Here is a 19,625-nt window from a genome sequence, read left to right as displayed (position 1 = left end):
ATGGCTCTGTCATAGCTAATGTCGGCCTCCGTTGAAGTGTAACTGGGGGATGTTTATTAATGCACCAGGGGGAAAAAACCAAGGAGAGCCATGGAGGTAAAATACACGCTGCGCTAGCATTTCAGACATGTAGCTAGAAAAAGGCAGAGCAAAAGTTAGTCATTTAAAGCACAGAGAACACCATGGAAAAATAATCTCGTAGCTACTTCCAGCCTGATGCCATCTCCATAGTACAGTGTTAGAGTCCTCTCGAATAATTCAGTCCACGGCTGGGATTTATCATATTTGTGTTTGTAGTTTGCTGCCATTCTGCTCTGCAAAGACAAACTCCTCTTTAATTTGAGGACGATTGCAAAATGCCTTGCGAAACATCAGGATGCATCAAACAAATTGCTTCGTTCCCAGGAGGAAACAAATGTAAATTTGTCATAGGAGGATGAGGAATTACCCTGGGAATCTTGTATGCTGTGTGGCACCCATCCCATCGGCTTTACATCTCATTTCCTTTTAGCTTTTAAAAATCAAACTACTGTAAAAAGCTGCCATATCTGGCCTCTTGGAGTTAAATGCATCACTGCCTCTAAGACTGATCCATGATAATGATCAAGTGACATCTCAAATGCAGCACTAGAAATTATTCAGCAGCTGTCCTGTTGAATAAAAAGCCTATCATCTGCACCACAGCTTTACCGCCCTCTCTTACCTTATACAATCTGTAGTAATGAACAGCGACATCATCCAGCCGGACTGCCTCCTTAATGTATTTCAGATGGGCTTCGGAGGCCGTCAGTGCAAACTGATCTTTGTGCATGTTGGGAATGTGCTTTAAGATATACTCTCGGCCCCTTTTTCTCAGCACCTGTTTGAGGAAAATCAAGAGAGACGGTTCAGTGCCTGCTCTGGTGGGGGGAAGCGGCAGCCTGCAACGGGCTACCCTGCTGCTTCTGAGAGGCAGGAAAAGAGAAACCTTTTTTTAAAAGTCAGGTCATAACCCCACATGAAAACCTACTGCACCACCTGTTAGTCTATTGCTCTTGGAGACTCGCACAGTATCTGAGCATCTCACAACTCCCCAGCCAGGCAGGGGGAAGGCTAATATCCCTCTTTTACAGATGGGGAACAGCGGCAGAGAGAGAATAAGTAACTTGCCCTTGCTCACGCGGGAAGTCTGTGGCAGAGGAGGGAATTGAACCCAGGTCGCCTAAGCCACAAGGCTACTGCCCTAACCACTGGGCCATCCTTCCAGCCACACGCTGTCACTATGATCCGTGGCTGAGCTGGCCACGCTGGGAAGGCGCTAAGCTCGCCCTACTCGCACCACACAGCTAAGAAGCTGTTACTCAAGAAACAAAACCACAGGGCAACAGTAAAGTATTAGAGCAGATCAACCGCGCCGCGTTGTAAAGACCGGCCGGGGTGGAACACCCTCCTCCCCGCCGTGCTGCTGAGCGCGTTTCCCGGCTCGGCGTTCTTCATTGCACCTCCAGCGGCTCAGGGCTGGGTTCTGGCAAACAGCCACAGCCCCCCGCCTTCAGGATAACGCAGCAGCGGCGCTGCTCCGAGGGGGATAGTGCGCCAGGGGGAGGGCGGCTGCTGCGCCGAGCGCCCCGGAGATCTCGGGCGCCAGCCTTTCCGCACCGCTGCCCGGGCCTTGCCCTCCACCCATCTGCTGTAGGAGAGGCCGCTGCACGCCCTGTGACATGCAGGAGGTCAGCCCAGACGATCCCTTGAACGCTATAAATCTACAGGACGCTGCACTCAGCCTCTCTCCTGTCGAAGGCAGACGTGGGAGGGTTCTAAAAGCTTTGGAGTCGGGGGGGGGGGGGGAATGGCAAGGCTGCACATAGGGCCTGGTGCAAAGTGCACCGAAGTCAATGGAGAGACTCACCTCCCCCCCCCCGAATCCAGCAGGCTTTGGATAGGGCGGCAGCTTCCCAGAAAAGTTCAGCTCCCACAGCCGGGGCCGGATTCTCCCAGGAGCTGAGCACAGGGGGATGCTGCAAGGATTCATTCGTCAGGGCCTGCACAGCACTTAGCCAGTGGAAGGGTCTATATATGGTAAGTGCTAAGGGCTAGGATGACTCAGTGGATCGGTTCGTAAACAGGGCTGAAATTCCTCCTGAGCACAAACGCATATTCGCCAAGCACAGGCCCTGGCTGTGGAAAGCTGCTGAGTTCCCTTCAAAACCACGTAAAGCCCAGCATTTAACCAAGCGATCCCGGAATCTGGGGCTTCAGCTCAACAACACTTGGCACTTGCCTCTGAAACCATCACCGCACCGGTGCAGGCAGGTAACGATGATCCCCGCTTTGCAGGGGTGGAAGCAGGAACAGAGGGGCGAGGAGGCAGTGCTGGGAATAGAACCCAGGTTTCCCCATTCCCAGATCCACGCTCTGACCACTAGGTACTACATCGCTTCCCTGCAGGCTTGCTGTTTTCTTCATTCATTCTGGTTCCCGGATGTAGCCTGGGCTGCCCGGTCATTTCACGACCTGAAATTACGACCGTCTCCCTCGCTTGGAACGGTAGGAAGGACATTGGGGTTTCTGGTGCAGGATCCAGGGCCTCAACAAACCATCCGACAGATTGGTCTGTGACCCTGGAACCGTCCCAAACAGATCCAATGGCCTGAAACTCCTCGCATGGGCTCTTTTCGCCGTTCACGTTTACCGTAGCCAAGAGGTCAGGCTCCAGAAAAACAACCAGAGGGGCTGTAGGGTTTGGTAGCGTTCGAGTCACTCCGGTGAAAAGCACTGCTTTCCAGCCGCAGAAGGCGACCGTGGCACTGCTAGACTGTGGTTCTCCGCAGTACGCGCGCTGTTCCTGGAGATGCCACAGAAGGTGGCAGAAGTCCTGTGGATACAGTGCCAACCTCGCCTCCCCAGCCGACATTAGCTACGCTGCCAAACATTGCGTAGGGGGTGTGAATCTCGCACAGGCCTAGCTGGTGTAACTACGCCAGCAGAACTTCGTCGCTCAGACCAGGCCTGAGAGACAGAGACCATCTGCTCCAGTGACAGGAATGTGGTGATTTGCCCTCGGAGGTTTTGGGGAAGCCATCCCTTTTTGTGCTCTCATGCACGCAGTCCCACCAGTCAATGGAGTTTCACAGGGGTACGTAGAGGGCAGAACTTGGCCCAGCGACATAATCCATCGGGAGAAAACAGTACCATTTTATCACCCCGACCGTCTGAACCACTCCACTTTCCACACGGCCCTCCATACAGTATGGTGCAGCACGGGACGGGGCATATAAACCCCGCACCGGAACTGAAGGGGTTAAGGAACAGCTCTGGGCCCAGGCGATTCCAGCCCTCCGCAGCTGAAGGTGAAGCTGAAAAGGGAGCCAGACAGCTCAGAAGGGGGCAGACAGGGCAGGGAAAAGACCCGAAGGAGGGCGCTGCAGAAGACGTTTGCTGGGAGGAAGAGTCTGCAGCTGCTGCTATTTGCTTCTCCTTTATTACCGTGCATCAGACTTTCAGGCTTTGGTGGGGAGATGGAGGGTGGGAAGCAGCCTCGAGCTCTGCCTTTTACTCACCGTACGGCCCTGGGTGTGTCACTCTACTTTCCTGCCTCAGTTTCCCTTTGTGTGAAATGGGAGTGTTACTCTCACGGCACCGGTGAGATTAGGTAGTTAATGGCTGCAGGGTGACCGTTTGTACCTGTTGAGCCTAATGGAAGGGTTACACGGCATTTCTGTTCATTTCAGCGAGAAAGGAGCTCATTTGTCCGCAGGTTGTTGACCGTTCCAAAGGAGATTTGAAGTTTAAAGAACTCCCAGCTGGGCTGAAGGCTTGTATACATTATTCCATCCTCAAGCCCGGCGAGATGTAAACTCCTGAAGAGGGGGTTTGAAATGGAAACACTGACTCAACCCTGCTCAAACTGTGCAATCAGTCTACTCTGTGAGCGCACTCATGTTTTCACTGGGGGGAGCGGGGGGTGTCATCTGGAGCCCTTTAACGTCCAGCAAAAGCTCACAACCAGCCAGCAAAGCATGTGAGAGACTGCAAGGGGTAACGTTAACCCACAGGCAAAGGCAGAAGTAACCGCCCGTGCACTAATCAACAAACGAGTGCAAACACGCACATGGGTAAAGTTATGTATCAGTGTTTGCAAGGCTGGAGTGCATGATACAGGCAGGTTGGCTTCAGCTGAAGAGCCATGAGGCGTCCCGAAGAACTGCTTAAAAAGGCCACATCAACCTGCCGTGTTTATAACAATTTGCCTTATTTAAAAAAAACAAAACAAATTAAAATAAAAAATCGGGTTTCTGGAAGAGCCCCTTTAAACAGTGTTTTACGAAGGCATTGCTGCTCCCCTGCTGATGTTTATTAGTCTTTGCGGCATAGGGGAAACAGACCAATCCGGCAAAGGAGTTAAGCACCCGCTTAAGTTAAGCACTGGAGTCATCCCAGTGGACCATTTGCAGACTTAAAAGTTAAGGGCTTTGCTGGATCAGGGCTTCCCAAGGAGAAAACAGCAAAACTGACTATGCACAAGGCGCCGTCAAACGCACAAAACCAAAGGGAAGAAATGCAGAGCAATGACTTTTTCCCAGTCTCCCAGTGACCTCGCTCTGGTAACTGCAGCAGGGGCCGGTGCGACGACATTCTAGGACTGAAACGTGAGTCGCAAATCGACAGCGTCCCTTTAACTTCACACCCGTTTTCTCTTGCTGGAGAAAGGCACGTGCACACCTGGCTGGCTTCTGCTGCTGGGGAGCGATGCAGAGAAAGTGGAAGAGGATTCGCACTGCCTGCTGTGTGACTGCACAGGAGGGGGCTGCCAGAGAAGAGGGTTGGGTTGGGAGGCAGGCAATCTCAAACCAGATACATTGCTGTAGGCTTCGTTACGTGGGTTTTTAGATCCATTCAAATAAATTCAGGGTGCGTATTTCCATCTGGACAGCACCATCTCATCTGTAGGTTAGGCTAGTCCTGCAATATCACCAGGCACTTCCATGGTCAGACCGGTGACAGACAGCAACCATCTCCTAGACTAGGGCTGCAGCCTCCCCTTGAGCGTGTCTAGCCCGGAACTCAGCCAGCGACACCACCGCCTGCCAGCTAGCCACGACAGCCACACGCTTCATGCGATCAAACCACACAGCAGGAAACAGACCGCTTGTACGCATTGTCAGGGCACCGGCTTAACCACCCGGTGCATTTCAGAGGTGTGGCGGGCCCGCGCTCTGCGTAACGCCACGGCTGCCCTACTTTCCTCTGCACACAACATTCCTCTGGGGGAGCAGAGGGGACTAGCCGTCCCATTCACTTGCAGACCCAGGGACGCACGCCGTGTGGGGCACCCCTCTCTGCTCAGTAAGGAGAAGGAAGGGGAGGTGGGGTTGCTCACTGCCCCCATCTGCAAGTCCTCCTGTGTTTTGTCTCCCCTCAACGGCTCCAGGTCCCAGCACAGCCTCCTCACCCCAATTGCACTGCTGCCCGTGGGCGCGTGAGGGCTCAGAGGATGGAGCGTGTGCAGGTCCCGAGCTCCCGTGTGGAATTTACAGCCTGTTACGCACCACTCTAGCCCATCGATCGCGGCTCAGGGGGAAACAGGTGGGAGCCTTGCTTTGGGCTGACTGGGTGCCGCACAGTTCCCACCAGGCTACAGAGGGGCAAACGGCTGGCGCGGTCTGCAGGCCTTTCCAGTCTCCCGTCTGCGAGACCCTCCTCCTCTCCGGAAATCAGAGCGCACTGAATGTAACAGGAACACAGGCCAGGCAGGGATCATCAAGTCCAGTCCTCGGCTATCGCCGGCAACCCCAACACAACCCAAGCAGAGCAACTGCCTTCAGACCCTATCGTGAGCCCGCTCTCTTGCACCGCCGGCATTTCCCAGTGTGCACGAACACCCCCACCTTCCAGCCCCACACTGACACGGGATCCTGCCACGTGGAACGGATCAGAACCACGCTACCGGCAGCCACAGTCACTTGGGTTCCCCCTCCCCTAACAAGGTCCAATTTAGGGTCTGTTCCCCCCGCAGGGGGAAGAGTGCAGCAGAGAAGACGGAGGCGCTCTGTCGGGGGGACAACCAGAAGGCATAGCAAATGGCACCTACCCATCCAGGGAAGTAAGCCTCCGGCTCGAAGTATTTTCCATAGTGCTTGTTCCTTTTGAAGTTCCCAAGGTCGGCCTGCAGGGCGAAGGCCGCCAGTAGGAAGTAAGCTTCCTCCCGCAGCACACACTGGGAATGCAGCACTTGTTTTCTCAGGTGCCAGTAATAGTAGTACCGGGCCGTTCGGTCACTGCGGGGAGAGACGGAAAGCAGAACCGTGAGCGCTCTTGACAGAACAAAACCCGCCCCGCCCGGGTTCTCTTCAGCACCTTTCCTCCTGCAAAACAAAGCCAGTCCCAATCGCTGGGGTGACAGGCTGATGGGAGCGCCAGGAAGCTACACCGGGGCCAAATGCGCCCCCCCAGCATCTGAAAGAATAGAGTCATTCTTGCCATCTCTGCAATTCATCTGATAGATTTCACATCTTTTAACGGCTCTAAATATACCTCTCATTGTTCAATGACGTTTCACCCACACATTATTAAGAAGCTCAGACCTTGCCTCCCAACAAACCATCCCTCCTATGGATACATTGGAAATTTCATTCTAATATTTGAGACCACTATTTTTTTTCAAGTGCATTTTTTCAGTAACAGTGGTGTCTGTCTCGCAAATCCATAAATACCCCTGCATGACCACCACACATTCTCATCAGAGCAGAGGATGTCCCCGCTAAAGACTTCTAAGGCCAGGTTTTTCAAACCGGGACCTCCGCTATGCGCACCTCTTTGCGATTACTGTCTGTGTGCAAAGGACAGGGGTGTGCCCATGTAAATTCATCTACGTGCACAAGTGACGGTGTCCCAAAACGACACTGACAAGTTGGTAAAAGCACATAACATACGTTTCCACACAGCTCTGTACAGCATCTGGCCATGGGGCTGTAAACTCTGAATGGGTGCATAAGGAACAAACAATGTAAATGACTTCCCTTTTTAGGTTGCCAATTGCTGACATCAGCCATAAGGTTTATTTAGGTTAATTTCACACAAACTTGTCTCTGAACGGGACAGGAACACGGGGCTGCCATCTCTCCATTTCTTCATGCACAAGCTGACACACTGGTTCTGAACAAGCAAGTGACTCCACTTTCACAATCCATGATGGCAAAAGTTCTCGCCCCCTCATCCCAAGAAGGGGTGTTCAGAGAAGGGAGATGAAAGTTATTGGGAGTGTGGAAAAACTCTCGTATGAAGAGAGATGAAAAGATTAGGACTGTTCACCAGAGAGGAGACGAGAAAAGCATACAAAATAATTAAGAGTCTCGGGAAGGATCTTAGTCTAGAGGGACCAGAGTGTAATTCATTAGGGCAATAAAGACTATGTTCCTAGCTCCGATGCAGGTGGCAAGTGAGTGCAATCCTGGCCCCTCTGAAGTGAATGGGAATTTTGCTATTGACTTCAGTGGGCCAGGATCTCACCCATAGATTCGGTCATTTGTGCAAGTAAGTTATAACATCCAAGAACTAAAGGTTGTGTTACCAGTGATACAGAGCACCTGCAGCTCCCATGATATCAGCTGGAGCTGAAGTGGAGGGGTGGGAGGCTCAGGACTTCTGAGAGGCAGGCCTTGGGCGTGCGGAGTTGCACAAGCACAAACGGAGGCCATGTTGCCTTTTATAATTTGGTCCCTACTGTTGTACTGTTTTTTCCTTTTAGCTTTTTCAGGCGACACGCATCGACTGTAAGGCAGGCTTCACCACCATGCTTTCATTGCTCACACTTGGGGAGTGGACAGCAAGGCTGGTTAGCCATTCAGGAGCTCCAGGGGGCTAGTGGATGGCTAAAGAATGTAACTGGCTTGGTTTCCAGACATTCCACTTCTTCGGATACAAATGCAGTGAAAAGTTCACGTGAACAATGCATAACTGATTGAGGGTCTCAGTCATTTTCCTCCATTTTCTTTAGTGAACAATTCCCCCCTTTCATTAAAATAGTTATTTCCAATAGTCTGCCAACCCTGAACACAATCACAGTAATTCACTACCTTTAGTGTACCTCAGGGACCGAAATTGCCAGCCAGTACCTCTTATGGTTGGCAAAAAACATATCTGAAGACAGCTCAGCTCTGAGCTATGCTGGAGACACTACCATATTTCTAAGTGGTGACTAGCTTAGTATAATGAACATATTGCAGGTTTAGCTATTGGTCTATTCATGACATCCTTGAGCCATATTCTTCTCTCACATAGACCCAGACCTTGCAAATGGGCTTATTTATTCATCTCAGTAGTCCCAGGGATCAAGGATTTACACTGATGGAACCTCACATTTTTAAGAGGTATGGGCTGTGCAGAAGATGCACGCGCAAATATGCACATCCAATTGCAGTGCACGTTGGCTAACAGGATATATGAGGTTATACAACAAGCAAGTGGGTAGCTGCAGTGATAATTACCTTGTTCACACACAGCTATAGTAAAATGCAGGCCTAATAATGGGTGCAGGTCTACCTGCATTTTTGAGATGAGCAATGCCACCCTTCTCTGGCATATATTGTTAATTAAAGAAATGCTGAATTCTGCAGGCTTTTAGCTTTGCAATGGAAAAATACACAACGTTGTAAACCAACCTGCCCAAACTATATCACAGAAGATTTATTGTACCTTGCTAAAGTAAACAATTTCTCTCCATTCAGAAGAGCCACTTTGCTAATGTTAATCTTCATAAGGATACAAATACAAAATGGATTGAGTAATGACTAGCTACAAGTTTGTTTGTTTTTTTCTTGCAACCCCATGTTATGGAGGGTCTAGGACAAAATTACAATACATGCAATGAACTCTAACCACGTAAGAATAATCCAGGATATATTCTATTTTTTTCATTAATAATAAAGCATTTTTGGTGCAAATACGCATTCTTTGGAATATTTTTCCCTTACCTGATCAGTCTGCCATTTTCCACATAATATTGCACTCGAAAGTGGATAATCATTGGGGGACCAAACTGGTCAATGCCCTGCAATAGAGAGAAAATATTCAGAGTTCCTTCCACAGAGGATATAAAGAAGCCATTGAGAATATAATTCTTGGCAAACTTTTCTGTAAAATCAGCAGTCTTTGGTGCTCTGTATCAGGTTTTTCCAGTGCAAAATTTATCATGACCATCACATCCAGGAGGTTCAAACCCCAAAAAAGGTGGAGCTAGTGGAACAACGTTGACCAACGTTTGGCTGTTTTTCTAAATTGGATATTCTTCATGAAAATGTTTTGAAGTTTACAAAAATTTCCAATGTTTGGAAAACTTACAAAGGAAAAATATTTAGACTGTTGGTTGTTCTTCGATATATTTTATCCCTTCATTTCTCATGCGTCTTTTTCTGAGTTGCCAATTTCATATGATCAGGTTAGACACAGGGTAGGACAGGGGTGTCAAACTCATTTCTCTGGCAGGCCAGATTTGAATTAAATGTACTTCAAGTGGGCCCTCCATACCATAAATCGAAATACTAGGCACTTTTGGAGCGCTGCGTCTTGTACACACAGCGCTCCATGCGCTGCCGTCAGAGTACACCAATCTCGTAGCAGCGCGCGACGCCGTGACATCTCATGGCGTCGTACTCTCTGGTGGCAGTGTGTGGTGCCGCTAGAGAGTACAACACCGTGAGATCTCACAGCAGCACGCGCTGCTGCCAGGGGCTAGACCAAAAAGGTTGGTGGGCTGTGATATTTGACAACCCTGGGGTAAGATGTTTCTCAAAACGAAAGTTTCAGTTTCCATTTCAAAACTGAGAAGGTTTTGTGTTCAAAAGTTACCGATTTCAAAAATGGGGCAGGGGTAGGAATCTGAGAAGAATTCTGCAAAAAAAAATTGAGAGAAAGAAATCATTTTTTTCTGAAAAAATCACTAGCTGCCAGCTACGAAATTTTCAAAAATTCTGTGAATTTAAATAAAAAGAAGTTTCCAGCAGCTGTAACAAAACGACGAGAGTTCTGTGGCACCTTAAAGACTAACTAATTTATTTAAGGCATAAACTTTCATGGGCAGAAACCCACTTCGTCAGAGGCAAGCAATTATTTTAATGCATTTTTTCCTGTTATCTGCAACCTACAAGAGATGCCACAGAATCTGTCTACGTTGGAAATTTTCTGCAGAGATTCAATTCACCCTCATCCCCTTTGCTTTTCTTTCGGTAATCTCTTGTCTCATATTACAAGAAACTCTTTTCTCACCGTTCTTGTCTGACGTCTCCTATCCCAGAGCTTGACATATGGGCTGACTAGTTTTGACAGATCTCTCTTATCGTGAGGGCTTATTCTCTGCGTCCTATGTAGTTTCCCAGATTTCCCTAAATGTTCTGTAATTTAGCCTTCCAGACAGCCTGCAGCATTCAACTGCCATCTAGGTAATCTTTATTTTCTCAAGCCTTTCACTTACAGATCACTTGGCGATTGAGACCTTTCAGATCCCCTTGTTTTGCAGAGGGGTACAAATTAAGAAGTAATTTTGAGCAGCCTATGCTGCTCTCATCAGTAACAGTTGATTCGTTTTTAATTAATTTTTCATGCTTCGAGTTTTCCTCATCATCTTATACATTATGTATCCTTCAAACCTTCTACTAAGGTGTAACAGCTCCAGCTACATGAAACACTGAATCTGTACAGAGGGAATAACGGGCCACTCTCAACCAAACTCCTACCGTCATACCTTGCTAGCTTCTTTCTTCCATTCCTTGGGGCAGTATTTGTAGAGTTTCTGTGATAAGTCCATATACACCTGCTCATTGTCTGCATTAGAAAGAGTGGAGATGAGAAAGGAGGATGTAAATGGCTCCCCAAGATTTCTTTTTAAAAAGAATACTATAAAAATGTCACACCCACAGTTAAGCAAGCTCCCAAGTACATTTCAAAAGAAAATGCAGCATTATTTAAACACTCCCTAGTGTAAGCAACACATCTACACATTTTCTGTGGAAGAGTATCAGATCTGCATCGATGGCATTCGAGAATATACTTCATCTTCACCTTTCTCATGCCCTAGAGGTTATGGAAGCATCTTTCTAGATTTCTTGCACGAGCCAGCTCTCCCAGGTAGAAGCCAGTGACCATGCCATGTGGCAGCACGGTCTTGCTTTCTGTACAACTACCTCACTATAAGAGACATTTATTGTGCTTGCTCTTATTAAAAGGGACAGTAACATCCTTGGTTCTTAGATCAGCCCCAAGCAAAGTAAAAACACTGCAAGCAAACACACAGGGCTGGCCCGTGCTAGCTGACTCAGGGTTCTGGGGCTTGGGCTAAGGGGCTGTTAATTTGCAGTGTAGAATTGCAGCCCAGGCTCTGGGACACTGAGAGGTGGGAGGGGTCCAGAACCCAGGCTGCACTCCAAGCTCTAATGTCTATATCACAATTAAACAGACCCTTAGCCTGCACCCGCTGGCACGGGCCAGCCATAGGTGTCTAATTGCAGTGTAGACGTGCCCGGAGTGTATAATCGCTCCCTGGCAGTGAGGGGCAGAGCTGAGACGAGCTAAGCAGGGTGACTTGCTAAAGAGAAGTCACTTGCCAGGTGAACTCAAGAGTTGCGAACAGAGGCAGCTAAACAGGAGAGTTCTGGAGGGAGTGAGATAGGTTCTTTTTCCAGATTCAGCTGCCCATGCGACCTCAAGAACAATGGTGGTGACCCGCAACAGATGGGCCATGTTTTCTTTCCTGCCTGAAGGCAGGAGGGACTTTCTGTGCATGAAGTTCCAGTCGGCAGCTGTGCAAGAGAAAAGGATTCTTGGATTGAAGCAGCAAGGAGAGGCACTTAGGAGATCCTAGACAGTCCGGCTCAGGAAACACCAGAACCCCAAGTTTAAGGAGGAGAGGAGTTGGCCACCAAGAAACTGGAGAGGAAGGAAATCAGAGAAGTGACCTGATGGTTCGTAACCACCAGAAGCAAGAGGTCATGGCAGCATCCTACATGGCTGGAGATAGATGAGGATGGGTGGGGTGTGGCCACCAGAGAGAAGAGGACCAGGGGGCATTCCACAGAGACAGAAGTTTCCAATCAATACCAGGTCCACAATGTGGAATTCATGGAAGACACCTCTCAAGATCCAGCCGGCTCGAGGTAATGGACGGATGTACAGGGGACACTTAGCTTGACCACAAAGAGATCTCCAACCATCCAAGGGAGACAGACAATCCTTGTTGGGGGTTCAGTAGCCAGAAGAACAGAAAAAACATTCTACAAGGGACAGGAAGACAACAAGGCAGCGTGCTGCTTTCCCAGAGCAACATCTCATGTCTTGGCTCCAAGACTGGATAAGCTTCTGAAGTTGACAGGCAAGGATCCAGCAGTGATGGTTCATACTGGCACTAATCGCACTGTGTTGAGGGTATATCTCAGAGAGTCGATCACTTCAGGGAATGCAGACGCATGCCCAAACGATCTTCTCTGAGATCCTTCCTGTCCTACAAGCAAAGGAAGCCAGAAGGCAGAAGACCTGGGAAGTGAACTATTGGCTAGGTAAGTGGTATAGGGTTTTGATTAGGTGGAATATTGGTCCACCTTCTTTAGTGTAGAGTTAAGATGACCACCACTTCAGTAGAAGGAGAACCAATCTCCTCAAGGACAGGCTGGCTTAGTAGTCAGGAGGATGTTAAACGAATAACAAAAGGGGAGGTAAAAAGAGGGACGATATGAGCACTCAGCACAAAATTAAGATGAGAACAAAATTAATCAAGGAACCAAAGAACATGAAGAGAAGAAATTATTAAATTGCCCATACAGCAATCTAAGAGCCAGAGTAACAAACAAGAGGAATTGAAATAGCTCATTTGTGAGCATAAGTTTGATCTAGTTGGTATAACTGAAACCTGGTTAGATGATTTGCATGATGCAAATGCTAAAAATAATGGTTATAATCGATGTAGGAAGGATTGAGTGGGTAAAGGGGAAGGGGAGTGGCACCCTATGTCAAAAATAGCATTATCTGTTTCTGAGTCACGGATAACGTAGAAGAAAATGATCTTCAATGATTACGGGTCAATGTCCTGACAGATAAAGCACAAGATGGGATATTAGTTGGTGTTTGGTAAAGACCACCAAATCACACTAGGGAACAGGGTGACTGTTTCCTTATGTACCTATCTATAAAGTGTAGGAAAAAGCTGCGTGATCATGGGGATTTCACAATGAGTGACATATGTTGGAGGTCTCATACCGCCTGTAATAAAACATCCTTGGACTTTCTAAATATTATAGATAACAATTTCCCAACTCAAAAGACATCCAACATGGGGGCGTTCTATACCAGACTTCACCGGAATTGACAAATAAGACCTGATGCACAGAAATAAAAAAGAATGGTAGGTTAGGTACAAGTGATGTACCTATAAATGTGACTTGATCACTTTTATAATGTGCAAACAGAATAAAGTCCAGACCGGTAATATATATACTTGGTGTTTTCAAAGGGCCAATTTCACAAAGCTGAAAACAATTCTAAGCCAAATCAGCTGAGAGGAAGAATTTATTCATAAAAATATGAATGATAATTGAGAATTGTTTAAGAACACTTTACTGAATGCCCCAAAAGCCACATTCCCCCAGTCAAGGAAGAAGGCTGTATTAATCACCAAAAGCAAACAACAAAACAAAAAACTGACCTGGTTTAGAGGAGAAGTGAAGGCAGCTATAAAAAATTTAAATATAATATATAACCAATGGAAGAAAGGGGAAGTTGATAGTAATGAATATAAACCAGAAGATAGGAATAGTGGAAAATTGATAAGGGAAGCAAAGAGATTCAAGAAGAAATCTATGGCCAGCAGAGTTAAGGATAATAAGGAGTTTTTAAGTATATTAGGAATAAAAAGAATCCTAATAGTGGTATTGGTCCATTACTAGATGTGAATGGTAGGATTATCAATAATAATGCAGAAAAGGCAGAAGTGTTCAATAAATATTTCTGTTCTTCATTTAAGGAAAAGAACAGATGTTGTAGTCATATCATATGATGCTGATAATATCCTTTCCATTCCACTAGTATCTTGGGAGGATGTTAAACAGCAGCAACTAAAGTTACACATTTTTTAAAATCAGCAGGTCTGGATAACTTGCATCCAAGAGTTTTAAAAGAGCTGGCCAAGGAGCTTGCTGATTTTCAACAAGTTTTAAAGCATTGGGGAAATTCCAAAAGACTGGAAGAAAGCTAATGTTGAGCCAATACTTAAAAAGGATATATGAGATGACTTGGGTAATTATAGATCTGTCAGCCTGACATTGATCATGGGCAAGATAATGGAGTGGCTGATACGGAACTCAATTACTAAAAAAAAAAATAAAGGAGGGTAATAGAATTAGTGCCAATCAACATGGGTTTATGGAAAACAGATCCTGTCAAACAAACCTGATTCTTTTTTTTATGAGATTATAAATCTGGTTGGGGAAAATCAGCTGAACATGAACTCCCAATGCGACGTTGTAGCTGAAACAGCTAATGTGTTCCTTGGACATATAAACAGAGGAATCTCAAGTAGGAGCAGAGAGGCGATTTTACCTCTGTATTTGGTTCTGATACAACTGCTGCTGGAACACTGGGGCCACTTCTGGTGTGCACAGTTTAAGAAGGATGTTGATCAATAGAAGAGGGTTCGGAGAAGAACCACGACAATGATTAAAGGATTGGAAAACAGGATTTTAAAGGATTAAAGGGTTGGAAAAGAGATAGATGCAAGGATTTCAATCTATTTAGCTCAACAAAGAGAAGGTTAAGGGGTGACTGCATCATAGCCTGTAAGAACCTACAGGGGGAACTAATATTTAATGATGAGCTCTTCAATCTAGCAGAGAAATATATAACACGATCCAATGGCTAGAAGTGGAAGCTAGACAAATTCAGGCTGGAAATAAGGCTTTTTTTTTTTTTAAAAACAGTGAGAAGAATTAACCATTGGAGCAACTTACCAAGAGTCGCGGTGGAGTCTGCATCACTGATCATTTTAAAATCAAGATCGGATGTTTTTCTAAAAGATCTGCTCCAGGAATTATTTTGGGAATGTTCCCTGGCCTGTGTTACACAGGAGGCCAGACTAGATGATCGTAATGGTCCCTGCTGGCCTTGGAATCTACGAATAAATTTCACTATCACGTTTTAAACAAGTTCCCTTGCCTACGTCACTAGTGAGCCGGCCGTTTATTGGAGAGTCAGGAGACCAGGTTGCTTTTTCAGGAGTTGCGCTGTTTGTTCCCTCTGTCTCAGCCTGGCTCTCAGGCCTTCGGGATGCCCGGCTGACAGATCTCACAGGAGCGGAGGGAGGTGTTACGTCTCAATCCTTCCTGGAACTCCCAGGCTTGCAGGGGAAGCCCCTCGGTACAGCCAGCCGACTCTGCTGAGCAGTGGGAAGGGGTGGCCTAGCCCTGCCTTCTCCTCACCCCCTCCCCATCCTAGGAATTGCACCCCCGGGCGCTAGTTGCGAAGAGTAGCTAGTGTCAAGGGAGTGCTGCCTCCAAACTCTCACCAACCACCTCGCATGCCCTAGCACCAGCCAGGCACAAGCTTGCCCTGTGCAGGAGCTGCACTTCACCCCCACAGAAATGAGCTCCCTAGGGCACGTGAAGCCAGATTACAGAATTGCGTGGAGGCCCCGGACAGCACCTCTCTGGCCCTTACAGCTTTCTGCACTTGTGCGTACACAAAGCCACCGTGAAACGTCGGGTTTAAACGGCCTCCATAGCAGCACCTTGCACACTGCTTCCATGGCGAATGCAGCATCGCCTGGGCAACAGAGGCTAAAACAAATGCAGGATGGTTGGCTCGGGGTATGTTCAACCCCAGTATTCAGCACTAATGCGCTGCCTGCGGGATACTGGCTGTGGAGCAGAAATAGCAGGCGTTAGGGACAGAGGCAGCGTGCTTCACACTCAACCTGGAGATGCTCTGCGTGCTGAACTCCAAACCGCCTGGTAGGCGTTTACATCATTTCTAGACCCAGGAGTAACTGCCCTTCTGAGGCGGATCTGAAATCAGTGCATATTATTGCCCTGCATCTGACCTGCATTCTGTGACCTACCGCTACATGATGTCTCCCAGGGCTGGAGATCAGCAGACCTGGGGTCCCCATTTAATTCATGCATGACAGGGCTGGTGAGAGAAGAACGCCAGTGGCACTAGCTGTTTGTAAAGCTCTATGAAGCCGCCAATCTGACGGCTTTGCAAGAGCTGCTGGACTGTTACGGCTGACTCTCGGTCACTCGTGGGACAGTCTGACCCACTTCTTAGAGCGGACACTTGCCCTCAGGGAAGCACAGCCGCATCCGCTCTCATTTGCCCGGGTGGCAGAGAGATTCTTGTTCTGGTTTTAACTGCAGTATTTAGGAAGTGTTTTTTTCCAGCACTTAGTAATAATTTATCAAACCATCAGACTGGGACTGGCCCATGTGTAACAGACATTTAAGAAATAGCAAACACCCAATATGTAGGGGGAGGCAAAAAAAAAGAAATCTATATCAACGCTCCAGACCCCTTGTCACCAGCCCCAGAGCTGCAGCTAAGGACTGGCTCATACTGCAGGGACAGTGTTGCTTTCACAGCGTCCCTCAACCCTCGCCACTGCCGAACAAAGATATAAAACAGGGGAGTCACTGCCGGGAGCTGGATTTTTCCTGGGCAAAGCAGCAAGGCCCAGATCCCTCAAGGGCATTTCGGCTCCTAACGTCTAATGATTCCAACGGACATTAGGACCTAAACACCTTTGCGGATCCGGGCCAGAGCGCCAAGTGACTAATGAAACCCTTAGATCGCATGCGACCCTGTAGATCCAGTCCCCCAATCTTGATTTGCCGTAGCAAGATCTTCATTGGATTGTAAAAGCTTTTCAAAGGCTTACAAAAAAAAAACCCCAACCCTACATTTCTGTGGCTGAGAAACTTCAGAAGAGGGCATGGCACTCCATGTATGCCCGCACTGCATACTGAGCCGAAGTTCGCCTTCCGTCCACATACAAATGAGTCTGACTCGGGACAGCAAGCACTCAGGTCCCGGGACCTTGCTAGAGGGGTGAGTCTGAGCCTGAGTCCCACTGACAGTCAGGTCCAAGCCCTGTTATTTTGCAGTGTGGACACAGCTCAAGCCGCAGACCCGAGTCAGAAGGCCGGTGTAATGCACTATGGGAGCGTTAGCATGGCTGCGAGACCCGGCTCCAGCAATTGTAAGCCCAGGTTTACAAAGCCGGGTGGCTGCTCAAGCATGGCCTTGGAAACAGCAAGTGCATGAGCCTGGGTCCCCCAGACCTGGGTTTACAATGCAGTGTAGAAGTACCCTCACACCCCGATTCGGCCAAGCACTTGAGCATGTGCTTAAATCCCATTGACTTCACCGAGAATTAACCACGTCCTCAAATGCTTTGTTGAAGAGGACTGGATGTGCTTAAATGCCTTGCTGACTTGGGGGGCGTCTCGATGCGGCATGGCGCTCCGCTCAGACTGAAACGCCTCAGACATTTAGTCCTTGTGCGGTTTGTCTGCCCTCTCGTCGTTATCTAGCAAACACCACTCCAAGAGATCTCGCTTGGGGAACAGAGGCGGAAGTAAACAAACTAGCATAAAAGCTGCGGGGACTTGGAAGGAAACCACAATACATATTTTCTCAAGTTATAAAGAAGGATTATTTGTTTTTTGATTGAAGAACACTTCAGGAACTATGAAAAACACTGGAGAGTGTCTGTTTAACAGAAGCTGTGCCCATCCGGGCTTGGTCCAACTTTCACTGACTTTAGTGCGGGTCGATTGGGTTCCCTAGAGACTAGACAATATCATGGAGCACATAACAATTTGTTTAAACACATAAAACATATAGAAATTGCAAAGAATATAGAACTTAAACGAAGCCAACCCGAAATCCAGAGCTGCACCCTGTCATTGATCAGGGCACACAACGAATGGGGATTTCTGGGTGAAGAGTGACCGTGCTATAATGGCCAATACTTTATATTTCTCATCCCTTTCCATAATAATGATCAAGTTGTTTATCAACATTTCACCCATGAAGTGGCAGGTTTATTCTTATCCTGGTAACCTGCATACTACAGTTGCATATCTCCGTGTGACATAACGTTGTTTGAAGTATGCAAGTTAAAATTTCCACTTAGACTTACTCTGTATGACGCTGAGTCCAAAGAGATGGCAATCCCTGAGCCTCAGAAGGTCACACACCTGGACAAGTAACTCACGACATAATATTTTAACCTGCAGCAGAAAAACACGGGATTTAAAATAGTAACAAGAATCTGCCAACGAGGTCACGGTGTGTTTTATGAGCTTTAATCAAGCCTCATCCTGAAGCCTTTGTACATTCACAACTTCAATGAGAGCTGTGCGTGCATACCCTGAAATGTAAAACATTAGGCACATACATTACATATTCTATGCTGTGCTTTCACCAAATCCCAGCTGATCCCACTACACATGGTATGAGACAGACATTTAACTTCCCGAAGATAGGCCGAGATGGTCACTACTTTCGATATCAGTCTAACACAATATTTGCCTCTAACAAAATAAAACGTCTGCTACAGGCAAGAGCTTTCACACCTAGAGGCCTCTGCTACAACACAATAGATCCACAGCCACTTAGACCTCAAGGCTGTCATTATACTGTATGCTGTGGCCACTCAGCATTGCATAGGAAGGACTAAACTCCGCTCTTCTCCAAGGATGAAAAAAAATCAACCTTGCGCGGAGGGCTGGCATTAAGCTGAGGAACCACTGAAGTCCCAGGACCTGAGTTCTGCATAGTCTCTGAGGTGGGCCAAAACCTACCACTTGTGCTGAAAGAGAATCTTCTTTAGTGGCAGCGGTATTAGGGCTTAGTTATAACACAGAGTCCAACAGTTCCAATGCCAGCCAGTAGAGGGCTGTGGTTCAAATCCACATTGGCTCATCAGAGTTTAAGGATAAAGCAAACTAAAAATGACACCAATGTTGCTGCCCATGTTAATTTGCAGTACGGTTCTTCTTCCTGTTGAACTTCTCCCAAAGTTCTCCATTACCCTGCACTGTGCGCAGTAATTTACACCAGGGCAAAGCAAGTGCAATGTGGGTGTTAAACATTACTATCCTGATTCTGTAGCATTTCTACACCCTTCTGGGACTACAGGAATCAGGCACAAAACTCCTGGTTCAGAATCGAATTAACCTGCAGAGTGGAACAATTTTGGTCTCTTTCTCCAGAATAAATTCCAGCCCGGCCCCTTTGTAGAGCTAAAACCCCAAATTCCTGTCAAAAGACTCCATTGTGTCTCTACAGTCATCCTTTTAAAACCAAGCAGGGCTGGGCGTGCATGTTGGATGGCTTCCCTGGACCCAGTTCCGATGATACATCAAGGGCTGGATCACACTTACAATAGCATCACTTGGATTTCGATAGGGCAGTGCACGAAGAATGACTTCTCAGTGCATCGAGCCCCATGAGACCAAGAGAGTCAAATGCTCATGCACCTTCAAATGTGAATAACCGTAAAAGGAGTAAAACATTTAAAGCCCTAGAAGACTGACCTCTTTTAGAAGCACATTCGTTAGGAAAATACACACATTTTCTGTGTCCTAAATCAAATATATTTTCTAAAA

At 47.4% G+C, this 19,625-nt stretch overlaps 1 protein-coding gene across 1 annotated transcript in view; it reads right to left on the bottom strand.

Annotated features, from left to right (window-relative positions):
- The window catches only part of FRMD6 (FERM domain containing 6), a 71,326-nt gene that overhangs the window by 15,919 nt on the left and 35,782 nt on the right, over positions 1 to 19,625 (bottom strand). Inside the window, exons 3-7 of the mRNA XM_067554763.1 lie at positions 18,155 to 18,245; positions 10,718 to 10,797; positions 8,952 to 9,028; positions 6,071 to 6,257; positions 704 to 859 (exon numbers count right to left, since the gene is read on the bottom strand). Coding sequence (XP_067410864.1) covers positions 704 to 859; positions 6,071 to 6,257; positions 8,952 to 9,028; positions 10,718 to 10,797; positions 18,155 to 18,245 — 591 coding nt within the window. The remainder of the gene's footprint in view (positions 1 to 703; positions 860 to 6,070; positions 6,258 to 8,951; positions 9,029 to 10,717; positions 10,798 to 18,154; positions 18,246 to 19,625) is intronic.

Source organism: Emydura macquarii, unplaced genomic scaffold (genome assembly GCF_026122565.2).
Source record: "Emydura macquarii macquarii isolate MOO-44397 ecotype Brisbane River unplaced genomic scaffold, CSIRO-AGI_Emac_v2 contig_1551, whole genome shotgun sequence".
Lineage (NCBI taxonomy): Eukaryota > Metazoa > Chordata > Testudines > Chelidae > Emydura > Emydura macquarii.
This window is presented reverse-complemented; position numbering and strand designations above follow the sequence as displayed.